Source organism: Lepidochelys kempii, chromosome 10 (assembly GCF_965140285.1).
Source record: "Lepidochelys kempii isolate rLepKem1 chromosome 10, rLepKem1.hap1, whole genome shotgun sequence".
Lineage (NCBI taxonomy): Eukaryota > Metazoa > Chordata > Testudines > Cheloniidae > Lepidochelys > Lepidochelys kempii.
The window spans coordinates 12,440,545-12,460,650 of record NC_136389.1 but is presented as its reverse complement, the minus strand read 5'-3'; the positions used below and the strand labels follow the sequence as shown (position 1 = coordinate 12,460,650).

At 44.0% G+C, this 20,106-nt stretch overlaps 1 protein-coding gene across 7 annotated transcripts in view; it reads right to left on the bottom strand.

Annotated features, from left to right (window-relative positions):
• Nucleotides 1-724: 724 nt before the first annotated feature.
• The window catches only part of MAD1L1 (mitotic arrest deficient 1 like 1), a 565,246-nt gene continuing 545,864 nt past the window's right edge, over nucleotides 725-20,106 (bottom strand). For 2 of the 7 annotated variants that reach the window (XM_073361991.2, XM_073361992.2), the window contains exon 7: nucleotides 740-2,202. In XM_073361991.2, the coding sequence (XP_073218092.1) occupies nucleotides 2,044-2,202 (159 nt within the window). In that variant the 3' untranslated portion in view covers nucleotides 740-2,043. Of the gene's footprint in view, nucleotides 2,203-20,106 lie in introns of all 7 variants that reach the window. The other 5 variants (XM_073361993.2, XM_073361994.2, XM_073361990.2 and 2 more) reach the window with 5 other exon arrangements.

Below are 20,106 nucleotides of genomic sequence, written 5' to 3'. Positions count from 1 at the left end.
GGCTCCCTTCCCTTGCCCGTATCCAGCACCGCTTCTCACATCACCTCTGTTTCGCTAAGATAGTGGGTTTATTGTAAACTTATTAATTACTTCATTTCTCCTGCAAGGAGCCAGGAGAAAAATTTCCAAAAGCAGCCAGGCTCCGCTATTATGCTGGCCGAGAAGTCGAGTGCGGCTGATGTCATGATTCATTTTCTCCATGACTGATGAAGGCGGCTCTCAGTTCCATGTTGTGCATACGAAGCAGACAGCATTCCCCTGGCACAGAGTGCCAGGCAATCCATCTTCAACCAGGACTTCTCCAAGCAGCAGAGAAAATGGCAAACTTTTGCTATTGGTTTTCACTCAGATGACGAGGCTAACTTGCCTGTAACCACTGTGTGAATGGGGGAGCTGTGATCACTTATGATAAGCTGGGTCTGGAGCAACTGTTTTCTTCTTCTTGTAGCGCCAACTTTATTTGCTATAGTCACTCCAGCAGGGAAAGATTGGAGCTAGAGTTGCTGTGAGAGTCCTATATGATTCCTGCTGAGAATGGACAAGCTACTGCCTTCCCACATGGTTACGGAATAAAGCATAATGGGATGGCAAGGGGAAGCCATTGTATTGGCAGGATCTCTGTTGTATAATGACTTTGACTAGTATCGTTTCTGGCACTAATGAGATGTGCCTGGAGAACCGAAGGTCTGCGTAATATGCCCTCCCTTCCGGTGGTAAAATCAACCCAAGCATCACTGATTCACCATCCATTATCAAACGGATGCCAGTGACGCAAACGCCCAATAAAAGAAGCATACACCCAGATGGAGAAGTGACACTTTATTCTGAAAAACAAACTAACCAAACCCCTCCATCATAGTACAACATTTCAGAGCTGTCAGAAGGATCCCTCAGCTGAGTCAGGAGAAAGAGAGGTGGCGGCAGTGGAGGTTACACCCAGTAATACAAGAAAGTGACAACTCTGGCTATGGACACTAGGCTACAAAATAGCAATGCAGTGAGTACACCACGAAGAGGCCCTCCACTCCCTGCTCCTTTCCCTGTGTTCCTGAGATAAGCCAAGCAACCCCTGAGAGTCTTGCGCAAGGAAGGAAAAGCACTCAAATGACGTCTAAGCACTGGGCATACAGCACAAGAGGGAGAAAGAGAGAAGGGTATACCAGGTGCTGAGTTCTGACAAACCAGGATCTGGAATTATGAAGGACTAGATCTCGCAAAGTTTTATGTCTTGAAAGACTGTCAACTTATTGATCAGCGAGCTGTATCCAAAGGGCCCCACTATCCATGACTCCAGTCGTCCACAAACATCCTGCACTCCCAGAAGCCAACCCTTAGTCCTCATTAGTTGGTGGCAGCTTGAGCTGTCATCTCCCCTAGAGCCTGTGATCTCTGCTTTAAAGAGCTTTCAAGTGGGAGAGGTTGAGACCCAATTCAACAGGATCCTCCTGCGAGAAGCTGTGAGCTCCCCAAAGCCAGCATTCTCACGCTCTTCCCGACAGCGACTCCTGTTGAGACTGACTACATAAGAGGCTGGCAATTTAATAAAAAGGTTTCAATGTTTATAAATAGCGGGGTGGGGTTGGCAAAAACGCTGGCACTCTGGAGTTATACATGCTCTCCCCTGGAAATATTACTGTGGAAATCTGCATGTGTGTGGTGGGCTCAGAGCTGTCAGAGAGATTGGTTAGTAAAATCAACATTAAAAAAAAGAGGCCTTTGGGTTGGACCAACATTGTCAAGGAGTAACTGGACTTTGGGCCAAAGGAATGTGACTCCAGCTCAGAAGGAAGCAGGAAATGCCTTCTTCAGACTCCTTGGTTGCCTCTTCAAACAGCCCTGAAGTGTTTGGAGAGAAAAGGAGAGAGGGGACTTCAAAAGAAATTGGAAGCAACCAAATGCAGCAGAAGAAACAAAAAGAACTTGGCATGGCTAGCTCATGGATCCCCTTTCCACTGCACTAGGCTGGTCGTGGTGAAACAATGATGGTCACACATCCATTCACGATCCATGCCCAGAAGGCGCAAGGCTAGGATTCAGTGAGGGCTAAGCACAGGTCTGACGGCTGAAGAGTTCGAGGGTTACAGCGCTGAGGAATGCTGGTATGCTGTCCTGGTGCAGCAGGTGCAGGTCAATGAGCTCACGGATTGTGAGAGAGAATTCAGTTTCCAGAAGTTGCATCTTCCCACCAGAAGAGCTGGAGGCCTAAGGAGAGAAGGAAGAGTGGAGAAGGAAGAGTGGAGAAGAGAGAAATGAGGGGAGAGAGGGGAAAAGGAAAAGAAATTGTTAATACAGTAGGGTTTTATTTCACACCAAATGCTGAAGAATTCTAGCACACTCACTATGGAGTCTCCTTCAGTATGCATCTTATTCTAATCAAAGTAACGTTATCTACTGCAGAGCAGGTGTTCAACATATGATTTAATTGGACCATTATTAAGTTCTGCATTTCCAAAATCTCTGAACAATACACCCCGTGTGAGCCTCAAATGAATAATGAATTATAAGGCAGTAGGAAGAATGTTTAAAATATCTTGAAAACAAACTTTAAAGGGTTTGAACAATTAACACATGCAGTCATAGTAGAAAATGCAGAACCAGGGATGCTTTAGAAGAGAAATCTTTGAATAGCCTGGTCGTGGGAGGCAGGAAATATTCAAAAAACTCTTTTTCCATTAAGAATCAAAGTCCTTAAGCCCCTCCTGTCTTGGAGGATAAGGAGACATGTTTTCAATGAACATTCCCTTTAAATGAGCCAATGATCTACCTTTAACTAGCCCCCTTAGTTCGGGTATGTCTACACTGCGATAAAAGACCCAGAGCATGGCTGTAGCTGGCCTGGGTCAGCTGGCTCAGGCTGTGGAGCTATAAAATTGCAGTGTCTACATGCAGACTTGGGCTCGAGCCCGTGCTCTGAGACCCTCTCCCAGCTAGTGCAGTCTCAGAGCCTGGACTCCAGCCTGAGCCCGAACGTTTATGCTGCAATTTTATAGCCCTGCAACCCAAGTACCTGGGCTCTGAGACTTGGTGAGTTATTTATCACAGTATAGACACATGGGATGTGTTTTACCAACCCTGCTTCATATACCCAGGTGCTTTGCTGATGGGAGAAATTATTCCGGAGACACACACACAGAAGGGTAGAATCCCAATATACGGGCACATGGTAAAAATCTCCTCTCGTCATAACATAGATTATAAAAAGGGTAAAGAAGCAAAATGCAAGAGGAGCCAAAGGATGCTTTGAGAGTCCCTCGTGCCACGGGTGGCACAAAATCTGCTTGTTTATTAATAAACCAGCAAAACTATCACAACGGAAATTCACATTTTTCTCCCCAGACATTTCCCTTTTGGGAATGATCACTGCTCCTCATCTGCCCCCTTAACGAAGCAAAGCTACAGTGCAACATAAGCAGTGCAACATAAGCAGTGCAACATAAGCACTGCCTCACAGAGTCCAGCCTGCCTCAGTAACAGGACATTCCCTAGCCACAGTCTATGCAGAAGGGAAACCCTGAAGCAGCTCAGGTGGAACCCCCCTGTCCCAAAAGGGATATCGATGACTTCAGCTGTGGGTGTTTGTGCACGCAGGCAGCATGTATCTTCACCTGCCAGAAGGGCAGCAATAATGTCAGGGAAGCACCAAAAGCCCCGGGGATCTGTTTGTTTCCAATTCCATGTTTTCAGGAGTCAGGATTAATTTCATTATGAACTTCTCATGTAAATGTCACTTCTGATTGTGAAGAGTGCAAGGCACAGAGGAAGCCCCTGTCACACCAATGCCGGGGAGGGGATTTTAACAAGATTTTATAGTGGAAAAGTAAATTAAGAGTTTGTTTAAAGCTCTTCCACTTCTGTTCAGCTTAATGTTCATTTCTCTTTATGAACTACTCCAGATGGCGAAGTTTAGAGCCTTAATCTTTTGTTTAGTGGAGCCAGCCGCCTTGCTTTCTGAGCATCCATCGTGAAACTGGGTCAGATAGGGACAAATTGAAGAGACTGACTGGGAAAGATGAAAAAGTGGCAAATGACAGACAGAAAGGGAATTAGGTCAGTGAGGGATATGCATTTGCAATCTATGCACAAGCCCACGCAGAGTGTAGAGCTCTCATTCAGCCTTGCATTAGACTATAGGCCAGATGCTATCAATCAGAGATGTGCCAAGGCAGCCAGATTTTGGTTTTCAAATCCAAGCCCATGGGTGTTGGATCTGGTTCTATGTGACCTGAAACACTAAAGTTTAGGCTGGTGAGAGGAAGGTCCAAATATTATGGAGGCACCAGTTGTCTTCATAATCAAGGCTGAGCTGAATTTTGCAATTCTCTTTGCTATGTATGAAAAATACAGTGTCTCCTCCCCTAAATTATTGCCCTTATTCTTTGGGCACAGAATTAATTTTCTGAGAATTTACAAGGAAATCCATGTAGGACTTTAAATTAATTTTAAAAGGGTTCTTTAAGAAGTTTAGCACCCACTGTCAGACCGTTTATTTGTTCCTTATGATCTCAGTAATGGAATTACCCAAATGCTTCAAAACTCTGTATAGTTAGAGCTCAGTGAAATCTTGTGCGTAGACTACATTGGAATACTTGTTTATTTATTGAAGATTAATTGTCATTTGCCCCCCATTATTCTGAAAATTTCTGATTCAGCAGAGGCTGAATAATATGTTCTACGACAGAAAATTCCATGAAGAGCTGCATTCTTTCAAAATGGCCGTCATCTCTGACTGTTTTCAACAAGACTGAGGGTTCCTCGGCCTCCTGACAACATAAAGGGACACCATCTTCCCTGATGGTAGCTTGACTTCACTCTCATTGGGAACAATACGAGGTGGTACCTGCTTTTAAAGAGAGCAACTTAACTAAGCTCAGTTTATAACTTCAGTCTTTATGAGAACAATGAGAGAAAAGGAGGAGAAAATTTTACCTACTCACCTCAGCTGACACAAATTTTCATTTATGAAAAATAATGGAAAAAAGTGACCATATTAATCCTAAATATTTCTTTTAAGCCGCTAGTCTGCACCGAATCTGCTCCACGCACCACAGGAGGGAGGAAGAAACCAGGGTGTGCATCTTGGAAAATGTAGAGAGTGAGGAAACTGGAGTGTGTATGTGCAGGGGACTGTGTGGGGAAGGAGAGAGAGAAAAACTGGGACATGTGTGCAGCACCATGAGGGGAGATGCAAGAGGCAGCAGGAATTTGGAGACCAAGAGCAAAGAAGAAATTGTGGTGAACACTCTTGCTTCTTTCTGGTGCTCTGGTCCTTCTGGTGAATCAAAGCAGTTTGCCCATCGGCTTAACTTGCCAGTACACTTTTGTTGCTTCTGTACTGCCCTAGGGTTACATAAAGCAGCCAGAGCGTACCAGTGAATCTGGCCATAAAAGTTGTAATAAAAAATGAATTAAAGTTGATACTTTATATTTTCAAATCACAAGAAATATCACAACATTCTCTTTGCATTTCTTGTTTAGTGTTCATGTACGCTATTATGTACTAAAAAAACCCCAGACAAACAAGGAAATTGCCAAACAAAAAACACTGTTATGTTAGAGTTAAAGTTGAGAGTACATGTCAGTAATTTAGGGTAAAATACATTACAGGAATGTAATTATCATCAAATCAAGCATTAAAAAGCCAGGAGATTCATAGTTAAAGCCAAACTTTTAAAAAAAAAAAAAAAGGCCAAATATGGTCAGGTAAGGAAATGCATAGTTAGGGCACCTAAAGATCTGCTCAGTAGTGATGGCACGTGGGAGGAAAAAAATGTCTAATGTGTCTTTAAAAATTAGCTCAATTTAATCTGGGACCAAAACCATGAAAATGTCTTATTCACAGTCACACAGTTAGCATGTTGTTACTTTTAGAGATGTGAAAGGAAAAGAAGCATGACTTAGAGTTGGCCTGAATATGTGGGTCCACTGAAAGGGCTGAGTCAAAGATAATACCTAAGTTATGGGCCTAGTTTTGTCACTTCTAGTTAATGGGCAAATCACGGTGGTTTGTTTGGGGTTTGCAAAACCAAAGCCAAGGCAGTTCAGATCCAGGTTCTATTTTATCCAACCCACCAACATTTTGGCGAACAGACATTCCAATTTTGGCCTGTTTCCATTATCGCTCCATTCTGCTTTAAGAAATATAAAGGATCTTTATCAGAAAAGCAATTTAAATGGGGCAAAACACCCTCTACTACTACGTACCGGTATGTGCATGACCCAGGCTAGGTGTTTCAAGAATCCCACTGTGCTTTGTGCTTCTAGGGTGCATTGCCCTGTTGAGTGATTACAAAATCAGAAGCAGCTTTTTGGCCACATTGTATTTACGGGACAAATGGGATTGGTCTACTATGCGGCGACATGAACTTCCAGCAGTCGCTTTTCAACCTCCTCAGAGAAAGGAGTCTTTAGTACAATTGCTTTTCCATAAGAGACAAGATTAGCTGTTCCCAGTCAGAAGAAAACATCATAAATCTTCCTTTTAACCCTGGAAATTGGTAAATTATTCAAGGCTTTATAGTTTTTTATATATTTTTTTGAAGGCAGAGACTTGCATTACAGATAAAGCCTTGTGTCAGCACTCAGTCCTTTAAGAGAACCAGGTACCTTAGAACGTGTGCGCCCTTTCCATTTGTTCCACTCTATTTATTTGTCTGTGCAGGAGATGAAGGCTTGAGTGGGATCTAAAGCTAATCATGGAAAGTGAATGCCCGAGAGAGGTGAGCAGCCCAGCGAGGGAGCCGCTGGCTCCCTTTCGGTCACAGGATAAACTTTCTATTTGTCTCACACTCTGCTCGTTCCATCTGCAGCCAAACACGTCAGTCAATATCTGTGTTTCTAGCTGCAGATTTATTTTGGTGTGAGGAAAGGCACGGAAAGTGGAGAAGGGTAGGAGCAGAGTAGCCTCACCCACCCCACTCCTCTCATGAATGCCAGGATGATCAGTCTTGCTGCAGGCCTGGAAAAAGAGAAATACTTGAAGGCATTCAATCTCTGCACTTACAGAGAGGCTAAAAGTCTCTCTGTAACCGTGAGCATCACAGGAAAGCAAACATTAGCTCCTCTCACCTCCAGCAGGAATCACTCTCACGCATGGCACAATCATGGTCTAAAGCCGACTATGCTCACAACACCTACAGACACTAGATGCTGCAAAAAGTAAAGCATCTCCTTGTTAGGAGAAAGAAAAGGAGTATAAATTTGTTAGTATCTAAGGTGCCACAAGTCCTCCTTTTCTTTTTGAGGATACAGACTAACACGGCTGCTACTCTGAAACCTGTCCTTGTTAGGAGGTCACTCCTGGCAGTTGCCAGGACCATGCTGGTGTCTGTAAGTTCTGCAGCCATGTGTGAAGTACAAAGGAGGATCACTCGCCGGTGTCACTTCAGCAGGACATATACGTGCGTTCAGACTGGTAGTGTTGCTATAGGTATGGTTGAGATTACACTTTCTGTCTCAGCCTGTGTTACTTATAAACTTTCCAAAAAAGTGATCTTCTGGGCTGAAATTTCTCTCTCCAGCCTGGTGATGATGATGTTAAAGGTTTGATAACATTCTCAAATGGTTCGATGGATGCGTGGGACAGGGGCAGCAATTCACACGCCCTCTGCCCCCAGGAACACTTTTGCAACTAGAAAATTAAAATAATGTACAAAAATCTATAAACTGAAACTTGGCATGAACTGTCATCAGTTCTTAGTAGACCAACCAGCTGGCGGCAAAAGGTCACACAAGACATGGGTCAGACACAGTGACAGAATGTTGGCCAACACATGGGAAAGGGAACCAAGCATTGTTTGGGCAAACACCACAAGCACATTTAAAAGCTTGCGACCACAAACAAACCTGACCCCATAGTGTGTTGGGCAGTGTCCCCTGCCTCAGTTTCCCACCTTGGAGTGGGCAAGTCTGACAAACGAATGTCCCTTAAACACATCACTGCCCTCTGCCTCCGCTGCACCTCTAGAGTGCTGTGAAGAGAGGGAGGAAGGGGAGAGGGAAGCTGGGCTACAGAAGTCCCAGAAGAAGGTTGGCTGGGGGAAGAAGCAGCGGGGGAGAACAAGGGTGGGGAAAAGGGAGAAGAGGAGAAAATCCCATCATGATGTTTGATACAATTCAGGATTTCACTACAAAGTGGGGTAATCTCCTTTTCATATGAAAATCCACTGCTCTATCCACGGGTGATGTATGAAATAGATGCACGATGTAGGAGCATTCTGTGTGCTACAGGGTCCTCACAGTATGACGTTTTTCATACAAAGGGTTAAGGCCTAAGAGGATGTGCTGCTTGAACTGGATTGGCAGAGAGACTCTCCACCCCCTTGACACAGTGAGGAACTTTATTATTGTGCAGATGAAAGTCTGCAATACTCCAAAGTGAATGGGGCGCCTTTATTTTCAAGGCTATGTTTTATTAGGTGTTTTAATGAACAAGTAACCTGTTGCCCCAGTGACATTTACTCAGGGAAGCTACGGGGGTGGCTCCATCTCATCTGCTAAGATGTCTGCATTACTCTTCTCACTCTATGGAACCACCTGCTGTGCAACCTCCTAACACACTAAGACCCTGAATACACTGCAGGGAACAATCCTGTATGTGGTAGGGGGCAGGACTGTGAAGCCTAATACAGATGGCTCTGTGACACTCTCCATACCGTTCTCTTCAGCCCATGACACTTTTCCTCTTGTGCTATGGACTCATCCACCAAGACACCTGCACTGCTCTCCTCACCTCCTGGTATCTTACTCATCTGCTGACACCTCCTTTCTCCAAAGGCGTTTTTATTCACTGCATGAACTTTGCATATCTGCAGTGACCCTCCGGCTCCCGCATCACACTCCTCACAAGATAGAACCTCCTGCTGCATTACCTTTCCTACATCAAGGCCCCAATTCTGCTGTCTCTAAGCCGGGGAACCCCACACTACCTACTCTCCTTTAATCAGGGCTCTGTGGCACTCTTTTCACTTTATAAAACCCCTCTGGCACCGACCGGGGCATCTCTTAGGAACTCTGCAACGTTCTTACCCCACTTAATACCGCATCACTCAGCAGTGTTATCATAGCCCACTGCACAACCTGCATGCCACCTCCCTAGCTGGACACGACACCAGCTCTCCTGTCTGCCATAAACCCCACCCCCTAATTCAAGTTCTTTAGTTTGCCTCACTTACTTTTTATAGCTTCCTCAGCCAGTCTGCTGGAGGGCTTCTCTTTTTCTGCCTAGCCCAGATCAAATATTCTCTCCATCCATTAGTATGGTTAAATCTTGTCACAGTCCAACAAACCAATTTTAAAACCATTTTTTAAAGCAGTCGGCTCTGACCTTTAAACAAGAAAATATTTTTTTTCCTGCCTCTTGCTTTAGATTCCGAGATTTTTCTAAATGTCAAAGGCCTAGTGTCCACACGCAGCTGTCAGAGAGAGGCAGTACAGCCTCAGAGAGGGCCCTAAGCCTGTTCTCGGGGTCCAATGCCCAGCAAAGAGTACACATTGAAAACAAAGCTCACGTACAAGAGTCTGTATGCGCGCACGCATACTCCCAAAGGAACACACACAAATAAAGGTATTTGCAAAGTCTGACTGCTCAGCTAAAAACACTACAATCAATTCCTCCTTCAAAGCTAGGGCTGATGTTGTAAATTCAGGCCAGGGCAGGGTGGGATGGAGAGGAGATAGGATTTGATGCCCACATTTTTCTCTCTGGAGTTGCTGCACTACAGCCTTCTCCTTAGTGTCTGCACCATGGGACTACTCTGTAGAGAGGGTAATTCTTGCTAAGTATCTTTTCTCCTTTCAACAGGCCTCTAGAAGATCTCTTCAAAGCTGAAAGGATGGAGACACACAGAGGTGGGGGGGGAGGGGGGTTGGATGGGGAGACTGACTGCTGAAGTTATACAATTCAATCAGGAGGGCTCTGAGGATCTGTATAATTGCTCAGACTTGGCTCTCTTGGGTGGCGATATCATTATCAAAATCCCCCAATTGAATTATGCTTCACTAATCAATCTCTCCTAAGCATTACACCCTGCTCAAATATCAGGTCCCCAGGTAGCTAACAAATCACTGTAATTACAGGCTGTTCATTTAAAATGATAGAAATATTAAAAAAAACCACCACCAGCACCCAAATTTGCTCAGAAGATGTGGTTGTGCCTGGAAATATTTATGAGTTTATTGCACTCCTAGTCTATTGCTTTTGTTTGTTAATTTTTATAGCAACCAGCAGCTTTTGCTAGCCTATGACATCATGCTGCCATGCCCTACGGGACATTTAACGACCGAGCATTAATAAGGCTGTGTGGTCGTCCATCAATCAGGGAACACTGCCTTTCACTAAAATGACCTCTTCTTTTCTTCAGCTAAATTCCCTTTCCCCATAATATTCTCTTTGTAACCTAAAAGAGGGAGAACTGGTTCTTTATAATAATTGCTTCTTGCCAAGACCTCTGATCCCCATGTCGCAAGCTTGAAATATAAAGTGGATTTATGAGGCAGAGGGGGACATACTTCTCTATAAAGTGCCTTCCAGGGAACGTAATGAAAAAGCTGCTCTTAACTGCTGAATGAAGAGGAGCGAGTGCCTGGCAATGCCAGGATGAAAATTGAATACTGGGGTACGGTAAGGGAGGACCAACCCCATGCACATGTCGAGATTTATGACAAATACTTCCTGTCTCTTGCTTATTATTCAATATTGAGATGAACCACAACTCCTGTCTCTTTAGTACAGGCATCTAGCTCGCACACTTCCATCTTTAATCTGGAACATGACCCACGTTTTATATACACAAGTGATAAAACTGACTGAGCGCCGGTTATTACACTAACTCAGTGTCAAAGGAAACTAATAAGTGAAGCGCTGCACATGGGCAAGTTCCTTCACACGCTTTGACTTATGTGTGTACATCTGCACAGGCCACAGGAGATGGCAAAAAGGAAAATTTAAACACGAATACCAACATTTGTCAAACTGTATCCACTTCTCTCCTGGGGAGTAAACGAGTGGATGTTAGTCCTGGGGAGAGAAAAAGTGTGTGATGGATGACTTTTCTTCTGTCATGAGGTCTCCCACAAATTGCTGCTGTTTAGATAGTAAAAAGTGATACCCTAAAAACGAGAGGAAAGGTCTCAAGCTTTAAGTAAAAGGAAGAGTTTATAAATATTTATACTATTTGATAAGTACTACTTTGATCCTGAAGGATGTACTTACAAACTATTATTTTCACAACTTCACCCCACCACTGAAGCAGCCACCTCTAGGGCGGAATTTGGCAACTATTTAACGCCACATAGAAACACGACACAACAGCTTAGGATAGGAAGAGACAAATACCATATTCTAATACGATAAAAATACACCCGGGGACATCCCCTAAACAGAATACTCTTGGTAGCCTACAGGTATGCCTACACTGCAATAAAAAACCTGCGGCACAGAGTCTCAGAGACTGGGTCAGCTGACTTGGGCTCACACTGCGGGGCTAAAAATTGCAATGCAGACATTTGGGCTTGGGCTGGAGCCCAGGCTCGGAGACCCAGCCCTGTCATTGGGGTCTCAGAGCCCATGCTCCAGCCCAAGCCTGAATGTCTACATTGCAATTTTATAGTCTCATAGCCCGAGCCCCATGACCCCGAATCAGCTGACCAGGGCCAGCCCTGGCCGCGCTGCAGGTCTTTTATTGCAGTGGAGACGTACCCAGCAAGGCTAAGCGTAAGATCCTATGCTATAACTTCCTACCAGACCTCTGGCTAGTAGAAATAGCTGATGTTTGGACCTACCGCTGAGGTATTTGAAAAGGTCTTTCATCAAAAAAGAAAATGAGTGCTTAAGAGAATAAGGTATAGAATCCACAGATTTTTTTCAAATACCAACCAATAAAAATCCCAAACGTGGGATTGTGTCTTTGAACCAAATTCCCCCTTGTCCTCTCTTAAAAGAGTTTGATGCCTTTTAAAAAACCCAATGCTGCTTCAGTATCTTAATTCTAGAAGCAAGGAAGAGGTACTAACCTCTCAGCCATTGGTACTGCACCTCAGTGGGGGCACCTACAGAGAAAGTGGACATACATGTCCTAACATGACTGGTGTCAAAGTAAAGCTTCTGACTAGCTGGACTGCTAGGATGTCCATGGTGCAACTTCCGGACCACCTGTGAAGTGACCATATTGGAATGGTCAGACTGAGGAGTGAATGGCTAACAAGCTATGAAGGCAGAGTGAATCATAGAATATCAGAGTTGGAAGGGACCTCAGGAGGTCATCTAGTCCAACCCCCTGCTCAAAGCAGGACCAATCCCCAATTTTTGCCCCAGATCCCTAAATGGCCCCCTCAAAGGATTGAACTCACAACCCTGGGTTTAGCAGGCCAATGCTCAAACCACTGAGCTATCCCTCCCCCCAGGTTAACAAGCTTTAACAGCCTGGTTAACAAGCTTTAACAGCCTTTACCACATGTGCTCTGTAAAGTGGAATGCCAACCCACTGTAGGACAGACAAATTAGACACAGAAAAATCTCTCGTTACTTCCTCTAAAACGACTCTGCACTTTTACACTGCAATGCTAGGGGCTATTGTTTAGCTAAATTTACATTTCTCCTCTCCATGTAAATAAAGGAAAATAGCAGCCAGCCACGGACTCTCCTACTGAGATCTCCCATTCAAAGGTATTCTGGAGACTAGTGATAAGATTCTCCATCCCTTTTGATAAAATCAGAGGATGGGGTTCTGGTGCAAGACAGAAACATGGCTGCAATTTCAGCCAGCCAGCACCAGCTCCCCAAAAGACACACTAAGAGGAGACCAAAAACCAGCATGGATCCCATACTGCAGACAATCTGAGGGAGGTGATACGGCCTGGGAACAGAACCCTGTGTCTGAGAGTCTCCAGTTTAGAAGAGGTACTAGCTACAGTAACAGGCAGATTCATTTTTTAAGTTCTTCTCTTTCTCACTGGGAGAATTGGAAGAAAAAAAGGGAAAGAGGATAACCTCGTTGTTCCTGGAAGCAGGTAACAACTGAGAAAGAAGAGGGTAGACTAGGATTATCTGTATAGGCTCTGATTAACAGGTCTTTGTGCTCGCTGCTTCCTGTAACGGGGAGCCATTTAGCTCTGTTCTGAACTGCAGTTCTGAATGGTAAGACAAGTGAGAGAACATGTATAACAAAGCTTGCAAAATATTGTGTGAGCGGAAGAGACGGAAGTGGTATTAAGGTAAATGGCAACATTTCATAAACTACCTTGCTGCTGGTGCAATGAACTGTTGAGCCTCAAGAGACAGGATACAAACCTCACCAATGAGAAAGACCTTGCCTGCATCTTCTCTACTCACTGAGTGATATCACTGATTCCACAGACAGACACCACTCTTCTGCTCAGTCTCTCTGCATTGTGTTCCTGCCAGGGGCCGCTAGTTTCCTTATTTTCCCTTCTCCAAATTATAACAAATAGGCAGAAAAATAGACACAAGCCTGTGGCTGCAGTGATTAATGTGACTCAGGGAGCAAGGGGGTCGTGCAGACTTCAGGACTCACTAGTTACCAGCTAAAAAACAAATTCCTCTCATTTCAGGAGATGGGCTTTTCTCTTTGCAAGAGACAGTGGGTGACTGCACATCAGGGGAGAGAGGGGCTGGGAATGGTTAACTGAGCAGATTATATGAGATGCCTGTGAGGCATGTCTCACTGGAGCTACTGTTACTTTACTATCCAGCAGACACCAGTGTGTGATTAATACGTTTATCTTTCTCATCTCCTTGGTAGCCTTATGGATGTGTTGTCATAAGAAGGGAAAGGATAGAGAATTGAACAAAAAGATTCTGTGACCATCACTGTCCTAGGGAACCCATTGTGATTAACTTAACTACAATCAGACATTAGACCTTAGGGGTTTGACCATGGGACTGGGTGGTGTATAAAAAGTATGCCTGCTCCTATCCATCCAAGCAGTATAGGGTTTGTGCAGGACAAAGTAACAGATGGGCCAGATGGCAGACTACACTGGTAATTTGCATCAAGTTTATTCATTACCCTGTTCTAGTTCTTATTTAGTTGTAATCTGGCTCCCTGGGCAAAAATTGGGTTTAAACCCAAAATCAAGAAAAGCAATGGTGCGCCCTGAGCCCCTTGTATACACATTCTGTACTACACAGAGTAAAATCACTCTTCAAAAAGGAAAAAGAAAAATATAGCCACATGAAGATATAAAAAAGCCTCACAGTCTGACCCCATCTGAGCATGAAATATCAGACTTCAACCTGTCACCAGTTGTCCTTGCATAAAATTGAATCTTGATGCTTTATGACTCCCATATAATCACTGTCTGCCATTGTTAAGTTTTCATTTTGGCATCAGAGTAACAGAAACTTCTGTGGCTCAGTGTTGTCAACTTTCATAATTTTATTGTGAATTTAGAAATTCTGATTTTTTTTATCTGTTTCATAAAAACAACTAAAAGCCACCAACTCACAACTTGTTCCTTATTCAGAACGTCCACCCTCTCCAATTACTGTCTAATTACTTTAAGTCATCAAGATGACTGCCATTTCACTACAATCTATCTGCATGAGGCAGTGAGACTATCACTAATAAAGAAGACTGCCACCTCCCACTTTTCAATGAGACCAAAGACATGCCCACAGGCAAAATGGCTGCCAATCCATGGTTGGAGGGGCTAGACAGGACACTATTAGGACACAGAGAATGTGAGAGCAGTGGCGACACTACAGAAGGATGCATGGGGAGACTGAGGAGGGAGCAGGAGGTAGATTTAGGGGTTGCAGGAGAATGGGGGGGAGGGCAGGAGACTGAAGGGTATGATGAAGTGTGAGGGGCCAGAGGGAAACCAATGTAGTGCAGGAGAAGACTGAGGGAGTGAAGAAGATAGTGGCAGGGAGATGAAGAGGGATAGAATAACAGCTCCTCCACCTGGGGGTACCAGAGGGGAAGGGCAGAGGGACTCTGAGCAGCAATGAGGACACAGTTTTGCATGTGTATTTGAGGCTGGATTTTGACCCTGAAAAGCTCTCACACACTTTGGAGCAGATGGCTTCCTCCTAAAATGTCACAAACCAGAATGCAAATAACTCCCCTCCCCAACACACACACACACACTCTCAGTCCTTTTAGTCCAATCTCATGGGTTTTGAACACATGGGTTTGGTGTTAGTAGTGACTCTACACATGACATGATTCACCAAGACTGGCAAATCCAAGCACAGTAGAAACTGGGGACTGGGACACTAAGCAGATCGATTAACTTGCCACCCAAAATACAGTATGTGTTTTCTCAAAGTCAGACCTGAAATGAATGGGCTTGTACTGTTAAACTGTGAGGAAGTGGGAATTTTCTGTAATATTTTTATGACTCCTATGTATTCCTCAGTTTCCACCTGTACTTTGCATTGCTACCTAGTGCAGGAAAAAGGTTTAAAGCTGCTCGTGGGGGCAGTGCAGTACATGAGGTGTGTCACCTTGCTGTCTCAGCCGCAACAAATGGTTCACTAAGGAACTGGCTGAAACCAACTCAGATCAACAGAGGGTCCAGATATACAACAGAAGCCCCAACAACTGAACAATCAACACTCAACAGCAATAAGCTCCAGCAGTTGGGGCTATGAACTCAGCACAGCCTTGCCTGGAGACAAAGGACTGGGAGGTAACCAGCAAGGGATAAAGACTGGGCTTCTAGAAGAAGCTGGTTTCTTTCATCTGGAACTGACTAAGGGTTCAGAGACAGCCAGAGCCTGAAATGAAATCCATTACAGCTTGGCTGGTGGATTGCTTTGGCTTGGCCAGACGGACTATTATTTTGACCTTCACTTTTCTATGCTAAGGACTTCTGAGGCTGTGTTCCAGTTGACTAATAAACCTACTGTTTTGAATACACAGTCTGGTGTCACTGCAAATACATGCTGAGGTGCACTGGTCCTTGAAGAGTGTACAAGCCTCTAACCAGCAGTTATCTCACTTTGACTCACTGGGAAGAACTCACTGCATGAAGCAGGAGTGCTGGAGGACAGATGCTCAGTTTCAGAGACAGTGAGGCTCCAAGGCCTACCCTGAATGAAGAGTGAGCCCCTTGGGGGCTGGCACACGAAGGAGTTCCTCCAAAAGGCTGTTTAATAGTTGGGGCGTAGCACAGATTCTGTGAATATGTAATAAAAGAGAGGGAATTCCCTTATCACCCAGTAGGCAGTGCCTCCTCCAGCATACACCTAAGATCAGTTACATATGGAAGGAAGCCCATGGCTGAATGAAGAGCAGTTGAATTCCCATCTCACCCTCCCAACAAGAGTCGCAGTTAAATCTGTGAAGGAATAAGCAGGGAACATGAATGAAAAGTAAATTTCATTTCAGCCCTTGAAGAGATGCCCACACAGGCTAGGGCTGAGGTAGATTTACTGAAGTTCCCTTTAAGGGTATGCCTACTCTTTGAGCTGGGGGTGTGACTGTCAGCTCCAAGAGACATACTTGCACTAGCTTTGCTTGACCTACTGTGTTAAAAACAGAGCATAGCCACAGCAGCGTGAGGAGCTAACTGCCCATCCCAGGCCATAGGCACGTACTCGGGATAGCTAGCCCCTCTCGCTGCTTGTGTTGCCATGGCTACACTGTATTGTTTGCACACAAGCTTGATCAAAACTAGCCTGGGCATATCTCCTTGAGCGGGAAATCATACCCCAGCTTGAAGTGTAGACATACCCAAAGAGGCTCCTTGTACTGTCCTTGGTACCTAACCAATGAAGGACTTGGGAGAACAGCACTGCCAGTTACAGGCATTCATGTGGTTACAGCAGCCTCTGAGGAATCTGCCTGTGGTCTTCACCCTCTTTGGTAGGAAGCCTTTTTCACTGACATACATTTGACTAACTCTCCCTCAACGCTGGTGTTTCTCCACAGACAGTCTGCCATCCTCCACTCAGCTCCTGTAGCTGGAGGTGCAGTGAGGGGAAGATTAATGCAGACATCATCTTGGCAATTATGAAAACAGAAAAAAAGACACCCAGATATCATACAAATTGATGCATTTTGCCAGGGGGCCTGTATGCACGATCCAGTAACAGCTGTCATGCTGCAGCCTCTGTCATCTGAGTGCCGATACTACCTCGGCGTTCTTAAACACACTTTAAGGTAGCTCTGTTTCCTTCCCTGGTTTGACTTTATTCTCTGTTCCAGATGCCACAGCAATGCAAACAGCAGCATGGACACAAAGGGGAGAAAGCGTGATTGGTGGCTGTTTTCATAGCAACATTAAAATTGTATGTTCACTTCCTTAGGCAACATGCAACTAATTAGGAATGACCTCAAGGCAGCCAAGCCACTCAAACAGCAATCTCTCCAGCCCTCAGAGCTCTTTAAAATCTGCCCTTTACCTGTGCCAAGTCTTTCAGCAATCTTCCCGAAAACCCAATAGCAATCTACAAATATACATAAATACATTCTATTGCTTCTTGGAGGATGGGATGGCATATGCTGTAAAGGTGGCAAGGTCATTTGAGGAGAACTTGAGCTTTATGTCTTCTCCAGAGCACATCCCCCCTCTGCATAGTGTTAAATGAAAAAAAGGAGATATTCTGCATGTTTATCTGTCAAATCAGCTTCTACGATGACTTCTGCAGACCAGGAGCCCATTTTTTCCCATCCATCTGGTTTTCATCTCTCCATGCTTGGGTTTATTTTTGTAAATAGAGTTAGCCTTTCTAAAATTAACTGTGGACCAGATCTTCTTTTGGCATCAAATCATCTACAGACAGGAGGAAAATATAACATTTTCCAAACATTTTAAATCTACAGACTAAAAGCCTCACATATACCTTGCTTGTTATGTGGAATATTAATGTACTAATTGAATTTAAGGACAGTACTATGGTATCTATGTACATACGTAGTCCCCATCACCATGGTATTGAAGCTTGAGTATTAAAAAGGTGACACTAATAAAATAAGCTTTCTGATCCGGATGTGAACTTTATGGCTAAGAATAATTCCCATTCAAAACTATTAACGTACACATACACAGAGGGCAGTCTGTGGTTATGACCCAGATAAGCAAAACAGAGTATTTGGTAGGGCGCTGCAAAAGCCATCATCTTGAGTTTGTCCCCCACCATGGGATGCTCTTCAGGCTATGTTTGCAATTTGAGAATTGGGCCTCTCACCCAAAATGGAGCTTTTAAACTTGGAAAGTGCCAGCATGGATTTGTTCTGTCTGAAGAACGAATCCAAAATATTACCTGCAAGAAGCATCATGACAATTCATGTTTCCCCCACACTTTTAAAGTGACAGCGCTGCACTGAATGGAGCATTTTATAGTTCTAAAGCGTATCTGTTCCCAAAGGAGTCCAAACTGCACTCTACAAACTGTGCGCATTCAGCGGCATTCACACGCAGCCACTACTGATGTGAGAGACGATAACTAACTAGCGCACAGCACAGTGTACAATGGGGGAGGGATGAGAAATTTTGGCCAACACCATTAGGACCAACCCTTACTGTTACAAAATCCTGCATTGGCAGAGGGGGATCTTGACCTAAAAGGCCTCTTCTATCTCTAATTTCTTTGATGCTACCCCAGTTACCTGGATAGCACCTTTCTCTCTGTACTAAGTCTAGCTGCCTTGGATAGTCTAACACTATCAAATGGCTGAGCTTAAAAATAGTTTTCCACTTTTCAGTAGTTGCCACACCACTGACCAGTCTGGTCATTGGATAGCAGAGGTCACGTAACGCTATTACAAACAAATGTCCTGTGATTTATTTTTTTTTCAGACCAAAAAGACAGACCTACAGTGGGGCAGTAGTTTTACTTTACAACCATCAGCTCCAGCACTAAAGGATTGAAACACCATGTAAAAATCAAAGCTAACAAAAATGCCTTTGCATGCCCCCAAAAGCACCAGGAAGAGTTTCTGTTGTTATATATCTAACAATGATCTTTATGCCTATTTCTCTCTCTCTCTCTCTCTCTCACACACACACACACACGCAAAGAGAATAGCTGGGCAGTGTGACTAAAATGCTGCTATATGTTTAGTCATCTCAAATTCAGAGTGTTTTTGCTCTAAATATACGTCAGACACAGAGCTAACATACTGATAGTCTATAGAAGGTCACAGGGTCACCTAACCCGATCTTAGCAACCAGCTGGTTAGTCAGTTTTTGGTGCACAAAATCAGTTAAGAGAGGGTAGGGTTTTAGATCACATGATCCCATCCTGACCAACTAGATCGTATTTTACAATTCGAATTGGGAGTGCTCGTATGTGTGCAAATAGATGCCTTCTCTCTCTCTCAATCTCTTGTGCACACCAAGTGAAAGACAAACACACATGAGAAAACAAAAGTAAGGGCTATCTCTGAGACTTGTAAACAAAGATGTTAAGACGAAGTAATTTTAAAACAGAAATTGTACTACAGACAAAAGTGAAGTTGTTTTAAGCCCAATGTTTCGCTTGCTTGCTTTTAACATCATTTCTGAAAGCCTTAGAGGCAACCAAAACACTTTCGTGGTTGTTTCTTCGTTTTTATGTTCTCTGGAGAGCACCAATAACTTCTCTTGCTACATTTTGTATATCCAGAATTGCAACAATAAACAAACACACAACAGCAAGTGTAACTATGATAGCAGTAATTTGCACTTCTACAACACTTGTAAGCTGAAGAGCTCAAACTCTTCATAACTGTAAGTTAATTATCCCCATAACACTTCTATGTGGTAGGTAAACATTAGTTCTGTTCTACAGACAGGGAAACAGAGGCAAAAAGAGATGGAATGACATGTCATAGCTCACTCAGCAAGTCAGTGGTAGAAACATGGGAACAACTCAAAACTCCTGACTCCCAGTTGCCTGAATTACCTCTCGCCCAGAGTTTTACTAAACTATCGGGTGGTAGGATTGGAGGGGATTTTGAAAAATGTATAATATGTACATTTTTGCAAACAATAATGTTTAATAGATTTTAAATAACTACACAATATAAGCCATGTCATGGGGCAGCCCTTTGAAGCTAGCATCCTGTTGTAATCTCAGATCTCAGTTGTGGTTCTATGGAGAGTGCAACAAATGAGGGACATAATGACGTGTTCCTTTAAAGGCCACCACATTGTTTT